The 11,529-nt window shown below is 37.0% G+C and overlaps 1 protein-coding gene across 1 annotated transcript; it reads right to left on the reverse strand.

Annotated features, from left to right (window-relative positions):
* Positions 1-5,735: 5,735 nt before the first annotated feature.
* On the reverse strand, positions 5,736-11,389 carry LOC130053728 (serine/threonine-protein phosphatase 6 regulatory ankyrin repeat subunit B-like). Its single transcript, XM_056161180.1, is given in 2 exon segments — positions 5,736-6,223; positions 6,225-11,389. Coding segments are annotated over 2 exon segments (4,641 nt in total). The 5' UTR covers positions 10,656-11,389; the 3' UTR covers positions 5,736-6,013.
* Between the last annotated feature and the right edge of the window lie 140 nt (positions 11,390-11,529).

Consider the following 11,529-nt stretch of genomic DNA (forward strand, 5'->3'; position numbering starts at 1 on the left):
CTACATTAAATAAATTAACACTGACTTCACACAGTTGTACAACTGTATTTGAATGCGATTTTGTTTCACAATATTTTCTGAAAGTTTTGCACATGGATGTGCACAAGCAATAATTGAAATGATGCTAAAAGAGACTGTAACTTCTCATCTGGTACCGAGTCCATTCACCCTATCTACCTGTTCGCCCAGAGTATATATTGTTAAAGCAATAATAATTTTCATATTTTATAACCATGCAATAGAGGGGAACGTACAAATCACACATTTTAGAATTAGTGCCTGTATATATAATGTATATTTTAGATTCATTTTTCACCAATATTTTTGTTTTTCTTTTTGCGAAATGATGTGAAAGCATGTGCGTACTTGTGTACAGGTAGCTATGATACTGCTTTGATGTTGTCCCAGTCATGAAATATAAAAAATGGGATAAATAATTTTGAATTTCAATTGTGGTATTGTCAAAAGTTTGAAGTTACCATGTACACAAATGAGCTTGTGTCTTAATGTGTTAATAGTGGGCACATATAAAATTGTAAATAACTAACACATATGTATATGTGCTCACTATTTAGAAATTAAGATCCAGGCATTATAGCAGCTACATACGTTGAGAACAAAATGAATAAGGGACTGTGATTTTGCGATGTGTGTCATGTACTGAATCCCCTTGAAGTCAATTTAACATTTAGGGGCCTAGTGACGAGTAGTCAGTGGTAAAACATTTAAGTTATTACTACACAAACAACTTAACTTACTTGTCAGTCCATGCCGACTTCTTTTTGAACACCTACAGCATCGTAGATCCATGCACAAGTCAAATGCGTTAAATTTGATGAACCTCCCATTTGGATTTGTAAACAACACTGAACAACGGTACAGTTGATCGACATGCCGTTGGCAGGCATACGTATACGTTGAAATTCGTTGCTTTCTCACAAAGTTTTGTGTTCTTTTTCGTCATAATGTGGCGGTAGCGCAGGGAATTCGAAGTAAATGAGCAAATTCACACTTTTTACGCTTCGAAGTGAAAATAGCCACTGAGCACGCGTAAGTGCAATCGTACATCGTAAGTTACGTTTTGCGGCTACGAACGGTTTTGTGAATACCATTTTATGAGTACGTAACTCTAATCTTAAGTCAGACGTAAATCCTACGTTTACGTCTACGAACTTTACGCAAGTTTAAATTGCGAGGCTATCCCTTCAGGTAATGCAGACTTGGCCTTTATTTTTAATGAAAATGGGGGTAATAGTTACTCGCTTCGGCAAGCGCCTAGTTATTGTCTTAAGCTGGGCTACAATGTGCCCAATAAAATCAAAGTTCAAATTGCTAATGGCCAATATGTCAATCTAGCCAAATTGGTGCATAATTATTCGGACCCCAATGATCAAACAAAATACATATCACTTCAAGATGGTAACCTAGCAGTGGCTAAAAAATCTAAGCTCAAATCTATCACAGATATCCAGGTCTGGACAGATTTATTCCTTGTTTACTCATCTATCTTTGTCACTGTGCATCCAGAATGCACCATTTCTTTATTTAAGCATATGCACACAATTCGCTTGGGGGCTAGCAGGTCACCTGGTTTTACGTGACTATGATATTCAGTTTCGTTTAAAGAAAGTAAAACCCCATTATGTCATTTGCTAGCGTCGATCAGGAACTGTGGTTCTTGTATATGCAAACCCCTTCAGTAACCCCCATTCCCAGTGACTGAAGATGAGATGGCAGGTTGAAGTCCAACTACATGGAATATTCATTCTAAGGTTGGAGGGGGGGGGGGGGGGTTACGATATCCAGAGCTATTAAATTCAAAGCCCTGATGTGTTCAAGGATCAAGTTAACTAAGTATTTGTAACCCCCAATGTTGGTGACCATGGCTGCTCTAGCGTTTTTGGATTGATGGGAGAAATATTGATGATGGGGTTTATTATGGTGCAAGTTTAATTGATCCTTAGTGGGCAACAGTTTGTTCTGGCCAATATTTAATCATTTCATGAATAGACAACAATATCAGTGCTCATTCAACGGGGAAATACTTCAATTTTATATTTTTGGTGACTGGCCCTTGTGTGGATTTTAGTGTGGTGTTCATTGATTGACGCTGTTCATTGATTGATGATTAATTGCCCAAATGTGTCTAGGAATGCCCATTTAAGCAAATTATTGCAGACTCCCTTTTTGTGCATGTATATAGATCTAGCACATCAAATTGTTAATTTAGTGTTCACTGATTGATGACATGATCACAATGTTGTTAAGGGATGCCCATTCCTGGCCCCCTTTTTGTATAAATATTGAATTGTTACTTCAGTGTTCACTGATTGATGACGTGATCACATTTTGTCAAGGGATGCCCATTTAAGCAAAATTGTTGCTGGCTCCCTTTTTGTATATACTGTATATTAAATTGTTATTTTGGTGCTCACTGATTGATGATGTGATCACATTTTGTTAGGAATGCCCATTCCTGGCCCCTTTTTGTATATATACTGAATTGTTATTTCAGTGTTCCTTGATTGATGACGTGATCACATTTTGTCCCTTTTTATATATAGAATTGTTATTTCTGTGTTCACTGATTGATGACGTGATCACATTTTGATAGGAATGCCCATTTGCTGGCTCCCTTTTTATGCCCCCGACATTGAAGATCCGGGGGGGGGGGTTGGGTTGGGGGGGGGGGGGGTTATTGTTTTTGTCATTCTCTCTGAAACTTTAACCTTGCTTATAACTTTTGAACAGTAAGTGCTAGAGCTTTGATATTTATGCCTCCCTTCAAAGATGAGGGGCATATTGGTTTGCAACTGTCGGTCGGTAGACCACATGTTGTCCACTCAGTATCTTGAGAACCATTCACTTGATGATTACGATATTTCATATGTGGGTTGGTTATGAGTAGAAGAGGACCCCTATTCTTTTTAATGGCAAGGGTCAATCTACTCTGGACATAGGAATATAATGTCCGCTCAATATCTTGAGAACCCTGTGCTTGACAGACATCAAACTTGGCACACTGGTACATCCTAAGGAGTAGATGAACCCTATTGATTTTGAGGTCATATGGTCAAGGGTCAAACTGGGCATATGAATATACCGACCATTCAATATCTAGAGAACCCTTTGCTTGACATACATCAAACTTGGTACACCAGTACATCTTCAGAAGAAGATGACCCCTATTGGTTTTGGGGTCACATGGTCAAACTGGACATAGGAATAGACTGTCCATTCAATATCTTGAGAATCCTTTGCTTGACAGACATCAAACTTAATACACTGGTATATCTTCAGTAGAAGAGGACTCCTATTGATTTTGAGGTCAGCTGGTTAAAGGTCAAGGGTCAAACTAGACATAAGAATATACTGTCCATTCAATATCTTGAGAACCCTTTGCTTGACAGACATCAAACATGGTACAGTGGTACATCTTCAGGAGAAGAGGACCCATATTGATTTTGAGGTCACATGTTTAAAGGTCAAGGGTCAAACTGGACATTGGAATATACTGTCCGCTCAATATCTTGAGAACTCTTTTCTTGACAGACATCAAACTTGTACACTGGTACATCTTCAGGAGAAGATTACCCCTATTGATTTTGAGGTCACATGGTCAAGGGTCAAACTGGACATAGGAATATACTGTCCGTTCAATATCTTGAGAACCGTTTGCTTGTCAGACATCAAACTTGTACACTGGTACATCTTCAGGAAAAGATGACCCCTATTGATTTTGAGGTCACATGTTTAAAGGTCAAGGGTCAACCTGGACATTGGAATATACTGTCTGCTCAATATCTTGAGAACCCTTTGCTTGACAGACATCAAACTTAGAACACTGGTGTATATTCAGGAGATGACTCCTATTGATTTTGTGGTCAAGGGTCAAATTGGACATAGTAATATACTGTCCACTCAATATCTTGATAACCCTTTGTTTGACAGACATCAAACTTAGTACACTGGTACATCTTCAGGAGAAGATGACCCTATTGATTTTGAGGTCACAGGTCAATAGTTGAATTGGACATAGTAATATATTGTCTCCTATATTTTAAGAATTATTTGCTTGATTGACACCAAACTTGGTACACTGGTACAGCATAAGGAGTAGATGACCCCTATTGATTTTTAGGTCACATGGTCAATCCACTCCTGACAAAAGAAGATATTGTCTGCTCAATTTTTGAATTGATGACACTACTATCCATTAAATGATGTGGGGTGTATACCCCTTTTCAATTTTGCACCATGGGGGGATATGTGTTTTACAAACATCTCTTGTTCACATGAGTATTCCTTATGGCAATACCTTTCCGTGGGTACCAACATTTTTTACCCTGTGACCTCGACTTTGGAGTTTGACCTACTTTAACCTTATCAATAACTTGTGAGCAGTAAGAGCTAGAGCTTTAATATTTCACATGAGTATCCCTTGTGTCAAACTATTAAATTGGTTGGGTTTTTTCCCCAGTGTTAACTGATTACAATGTGATCATATTTTGTTTAGGGATGCCCAATTAAGCAAAATTGTTGCTGGCTCCCTTTGTAACATATTGAGCATTAAATCCTTATTTGTAGTGTTCACTGTATGATGACGTGATCACTTTTATTAGGGATACCCATTTAAACAAATCGTTGCTGGCTCGTTGTATTTACACGGTGCATGTAATCAGCTCGTACTTGCTGTTCTTCTGGTGTTCACTGATCTTGTTTTGCTTAGGGCCATCCACGTGAGGCAATTGCACTGTAATTCCTTATTGCTGATTTACCTGGGGTGTTTACAGAAAGATGAGATTTTCGACGATTCTACAGTTTTACTATTATTCTTTGTGTGTGTTTGGAGATGATAGTTCCAACCTATTATGATGGTTTACCTTTTTGTATATGACTACCACTACTTGGGGAGGGTCGGCTCTACTGGTGGCGCAGTCTATGCAGTGGCTGCATAGTCTAGTGGCGGAGATTTAACTTGCCAGTAGAGCTCACCTGGATTTTTCATTCATTTAATTGATATTTCAAATATAAATAAACATTATCTTATTTTTCCCCGGGTGTACATCTGGTCCCAGGGTTCACTTCGGGTTATGGTTTTTCTCCTTGCACTAGTTATGAGCAGCCGTGATCATTATCGCCAACAAATTTAATAAGCTATAAGTCTGTCTATTTTGTTTTGTGTGTACCAGTTTGCTTGCCCATGTGTATACCATATTTTGCCTTTGATAAACAAAATGAAGATTTCATAGCCCTTAGGGCTTGTGATACACTTAACTAATACTCAGGGGACCGTTTTTTAAAATCGTTTATATACGCTTTACTAAATCTGAGAAACGACTTTTTAAATCGTTTATACGATTTTCTTAATCGCAGAAATGATATTTATTAATCCAAGAAGCAGCTATATGTAACTAAATTCTATATACGACTTTCTGAATTGTTTCTACGATTTAATAAATCGTAGAGATGATTTTTATGAATCATAAAATTGATTTTCGAATCACAGAAGCGACTTTCTAAATTGTATCGTACAAATGATTTCTTTAAATCGTAGAAACAACTTTTTAAATTGTTTCTTCCATTTACTAAATGTAGAAACGATTTATTTTTATTTTTCTACAAGGTTAGAGTGGGATGATTACGCCGTCATATGCGTATTATTAACCCAGAAAAGACAATAGAAAATTCATATGAAATAATTGAGAGTTTCTATCTTTTTCTAGATGTCGAAGTCACGCGAAATTCTTTAATGATCCGTTACATACATTAACATAATAACAATGTTGTATATAGTGTCATTTTCGCCGACAATAGCATAAATAGTTTTGTGGCAGGACAAATATTAAGGTGATGAGGCATATCTCTTGAGCCACGGTTTCATGAATATCATTCCCTGATTTCATCATCACTACTGAAATTAGCCCTCTGCTTAGACATGTAGAGTAGAGGAAATTAAAACTTGTGTCGTGTTTACATGTCAATATCACCGTTATACAAGACGTTGTTTATTTCAATTATTGGCACATAAATTAATATCGGCGCCATTATTCAGTAACAGTTGCACCGTGCTGTCATGTCCATTTTGACAAGCTATATATAGAGTACTGGTTCCATCATTCAAACATAAATTAATATCGGCGCCATTGTTCAGTAATAGTTGTACCATGCTGTCATGTCCATTTTGACAAGCTATAAATAGAGGACTGGCTCCATTCTCCTTACATAAAATTAATATCGGCACCATTGTTCAGTAATAGTTGTACCGTGCTGTCATGTCCATTTTGACAAGCTATAAATAGAGGACTGGTTCCATCATTCGTACATAATTTAATATCGGCGCCATTGTTCAGTAATAGTTGTACCGTGCTGTCATGTCCATTTTGACAAGCTATAAATAGAGGACTGGTTCCATCATTCATACATAAATTAATATCGGCGCCATTGTTCAGTAATAGTTGTACCGTGCTGTCATGTCCATTTTGACAAGCTATATGTAGAGGACTGGCTCCATCATTCATACATAAATTAATATCGGCGCCATTGTTCAGTAATAGTTGTACCATGCTGTCATGTCCATTTTGACAAGCTATAAATAGAGGACTGGCTCCATTCTCCTTACATAAATTAATATCGGCATCATTGTTCAGTAATAGTTGTACCGTGCTGTCATGTCCATTTTGACAAGCTATAAATAGAGGACTGGTTCCATCATTCGTACATAAATTAATATCGGCGCCATTGTTCAGTAACAGTTGTACCGTGCTGTCATGTCCATTTTGACAAGCTATATATAGAGTACTGGCTCCATTCTCCTTACATGAATTAATATCGGCGCCATTGTTCAGTAATAGTTGTACCGTGCTGTCATGTCCATTTTGACAAGCTATATGTAGAGGACTGGCTCCATCATTCATACATAAATTAATATCGGCGCCATTGTTCAGTAATAGTTGTACCATGCTGTCATGTCCATTTTGACAAGCTATAAATAGAGGACTGGCTCCATTCTCCTTACATAAATTAATATCGGCATCATTGTTCAGTAATAGTTGTACCGTGCTGTCATGTCCATTTTGACAAGCTATAAATAGAGGACTGGTTCCATCATTCGTACATAATTTAATATCGGCGCCATTGTTCAGTAATAGTTGTACCGTGCTGTCATGTCCATTTTGACAAGCTATATATAGAGGACTGGTTCCATCATTCGTACATAAATTAATATCGGCGCCATTGTTCAGTAACAGTTGTACCGTGCTGTCATGTCCATTTTGACAAGCTATATATAGAGTACTGGCTCCATTCTCCTTACATGAATTAATATCGGCACCATTGTTCAGTAATAGTTGTACCGTGCTGTCATGTCCATTTTGACAAGCTATAAATAGAGGACTGGCTCTATCATTCATACATAAATTAATATCGGCGTCATTCTTCAGTAACAGTTGTACCGTGCTGTCATGTCCATTCTGACAAGCTATATATAGAGGACTGGTTCCATCATTCGTACATAATTTGATATCGGCGCCATTGTTCAGTAATAGTTGTACCGTGTTGTCATGTCCATTTTGACAAGCTATAAATAGAGGACTGGTTCCATCATTCGTACATAATTTAATATCGGCGCCATTGTTCAGTAATAGTTGTACCGTGCTGTCATGTCCATTTTGACAAGCTATAAATAGAGGACTGGCTCTATCATTCATACATAAATTAATATCGGCGCCATTGTTCAGTAATAGTTGTACCGTGCTGTCATGTCCATTTTGACAAGCTATAAATAGAGGACTGGTTCCATCATTCGTACATAAAATAATATCGGCGTCATTCTTCAATAATAGTTGTACCGTGCTGTCATGTCCATTTTGACAAGCTATAAATAGAGTACTGGCTCCATCATTCAAACATAAATTAATATCGGCGCCATTGTTCAGTAATAGTTGTACCGTGCTGTCATGTCCATTTTGACAAGCTATAAATAGAGGACTGGTTCCATCATTCATACATAAATTAGTATCGGCGCCATTGTTCAGTAACAGTTGTACCGTGCTGTCATGTCCATTTTGACAAGCTATAAATAGAGGACTGGCTCCATCGTTGATACATAATTTAATATCGGCGCCATTGTTCAGTAACAGTTGTACCGTGCTGTCATGTCCATTTTGACAAGCTATATATAGAGGACTGGTTCCATCATTCAAACATAAATTAATATCGGCGCCATTGTTCAGTAATAGTTGTACCGTGCTGTCATGTCCATTTTGACAAGCTATATGTAGAGGACTGGTTCCATCATTCATACATAAATTAGTATCGGCGCCATTGTTCAGTAACAGTTGTACCGTGCTGTCATGTCCATTTTGACAAGCTATAAATAGAGGACTGGCTCCATCGTTGATACATAATTTAATATCGGCGCCATTGTTCAGTAACAGTTGTACCGTGCTGTCATGTCCATTTTGACAAGCTATATGTAGAGGACTGGCTCCATCATTCATACATAAATTAATATCGGCGCCATTGTTCAGTAACAGTTGTACCGTGCTGTCATGTCCATTTTGACAAGCTATAAATAGAGGACTGGTTCCATCATTCGTACATAATTTAATATCGGCGCCATTGTTCAGTAATAGTTGTACCGTGCTGTCATGTCCATTTTGACAAGCTATAAATAGAGGACTGGCTCCATCATTCATACATAAATTAGTATCGGCGCCATTGTTCAGTAACAGTTGTACCGTGCTGTCATGTCCATTTTGACAAGCTATAAATAGAGGACTGGCTCCATCGTTGATACATAATTTAATATCGGCGCCATTGTTCAGTAACAGTTGTACCGTGCTGTCATGTCCATTTTGACAAGCTATATGTAGAGGACTGGCTCCATCATTCATACATAAATTAATATCGGCGCCATTGTTCAGTAACAGTTGTACCGTGCTGTCATGTCCATTTTGACAAGCTATAAATAGAGGACTGGTTCCATCATTCGTACATAATTTAATATCGGCGCCATTGTTCAGTAATAGTTGTACCGTGCTGTTATGTCCATTATCACAAGCTATGTGTAGAGGACTGATTCCTGATTTATAACATAAATTAATATCAGCGCCATGGTTCAGTAAACACTGGACTGTTTCTCGGGGATCTCTTACAGTAAATGAATGGGCTTCTTCACCATTCAATAGAGCACACATCAATGGTGTTAAACCGTGATCATCAAACATATTTATGTTCTCAGTATGACTGATAATTGTTTGAATAATTTCAACGTTATGGAACAATGATACTATGTGTAAGGCATAAAATCCTCCCCACATCACATTAGAGAATTTAATAGTATACTTTTGTGGATAAACATTATATAATGTTGTATTTCCATTGGCACATATGGAAGCAAATGTTGAAAATTCATCAGACAGTGCAAAATTATTTAAGTAGGATACGGCTATCTCGTCGTGACAAAATATAATCAGAGCACTTAGTGGAGTTACTTCGTCCTGAGCTAAAAAGAAGCGAAGTCTTGACATAGTGTGGATTTTCTTTGATTTTTCTAATTCATATTTATCGACTTTCATGCATGTCCGTTTCAAATCGAGGTAAATATCACTTTGCTTTGCTAAATTTTTCGTGAAGGAATTGATAACCCTCTTGTTTCGCAGACATGGATTGAGGACCACATCCAGAAGACGTTCACTCTGTATATCCAACAGTAACCTTTGCACAAGATCATCTATGTACCTGTCAGGCAAGTAAACAGTGAAAGGATCACGATCTTGTTTGTCATCTTCTATTTTCACTCTTCGTCGTAGGAAGCCACTATCTGCGTATCTGATCGTTTGTTTCGGAAATTGAACCCCAACAACGAATGTGGTTACTTCAAGGACAAAATCATGTATGAATTTGTAGGAATTACCCACACATTTAACAAAGGACCCTTTCAGTAATTCGAAACCTTTAGTCACGCTTGTGATTGGCGTATTGTCTGATATTCCACTCATTCTTAGAATGTCTTTGTATTTCTCAGATGGAAAATCTGAGTTAGGATACTCTTCTAAGTCGACTAATTTTACATTGTTGTTGAAAACCACAAGAAAAATCAGCGCACTGTACTTTAATTTATCGTTTTCTCTTTCACTGTTCTTATACATTTCAATTTCGTCTCTTACTAATTCAAACGGTTTCTTAAAGAAACTAACTCCTCTCTCCCTATATCTTGTTTCACTGGAAAACATTTTGCAAAGCAATGGAAAGTAAGCATCTGATTTTATTATTTCCTCCTTCTCTTCTTGTGTAAACTTAATATTATTTGTGTATTGCTGCAGCATCTCCCGTTTTTCGTCGTTGGAGAGCTTTAATGCATCATCATCTATTCTTATTGCATCATTGGTCTCCTTTATTATTCCTTTCAATCTTTCATCGTGAAAGACACACAATCTACACGACAAAAGAAGTTTCACTTCTTTTAAACATGTTTTTAACGTACTCTCATAACTTTTCCAATATTCATATCTGATATCACTGAGAGATTCTTTTCCAACCGGATCGTGGAACACAAACATTTTCTTAGAAAGTCCATTAGAACAGGCTTCTTTTATTTCCTTGGCGTCATCGACAGGAATAACGTCCCATCCCTGCTGCTTGTATTTCATGGCAATGTGTTGTATAATGGCTGACTTTCCGGATCCAGAATTTCCCACGACTGTGACGAAGTTTTGTTTTTTTATTTTATTTTCTACGGTTTCACTGGCTTTGGTGGGCACAAACAAGCTGTCGTCTGTATACCAATCCTCAAAAATGGAATCCTTCAGACTGTGATCTAAAAAATGTTTAAGATAGATAAATGTTCGTATTTTACAATCTCATTACGGTCAATTAATTTTCAAGGCCAGATATCATATACATGTGTACGTATTTAATGTAAATGCACATACTCTCTACAAAGTATGGACATTTTAATCAAAAAGCTTTCAGCTTTCCCAAAATTGCACCTTAACAAATATTCTTACGGTGTGAAACAGTTACCATGAATTGGTAACATCAGATAAAATTAATGCACTTGCATTGAGCTATTTCATAGTCATGCATGTATCTAAGTGGTAATTGACCAAGATACGACATTGCATCATTATTATTTTTTTGTAGTGCATCGCATATTTACATGTAGTATACCTTTTTTTTTTTCAAATGAAAAATTTCGCTTTATATTTCTTTTCATTGTTGTGTTTTAAATAATATATTTTTTGTTATTTGAATATATTTCATATAGACAATCCATTTATAGCTAATGTAGGAAGACGATAAAATATAGAAAAGGATAGCTACAAGTTGAAGTGATTGGTCGTTGTCATCACTTTTTCATGAAATTGGCATTTACTATCCGATAGACCCGGATGATCTGAATACTTACGATTATCATGCGATTCTCCACTACCCTTTACTTCTTCATTACCTACAAATATGGAGATAGAATACACGTATATGATACTAATAGAAACATCAACGTTGGTCAATAGACTATCACGT

Source organism: Ostrea edulis, chromosome 4 (genome assembly GCF_947568905.1).
Source record: "Ostrea edulis chromosome 4, xbOstEdul1.1, whole genome shotgun sequence".
Classification (NCBI taxonomy): domain Eukaryota; kingdom Metazoa; phylum Mollusca; class Bivalvia; order Ostreida; family Ostreidae; genus Ostrea; species Ostrea edulis.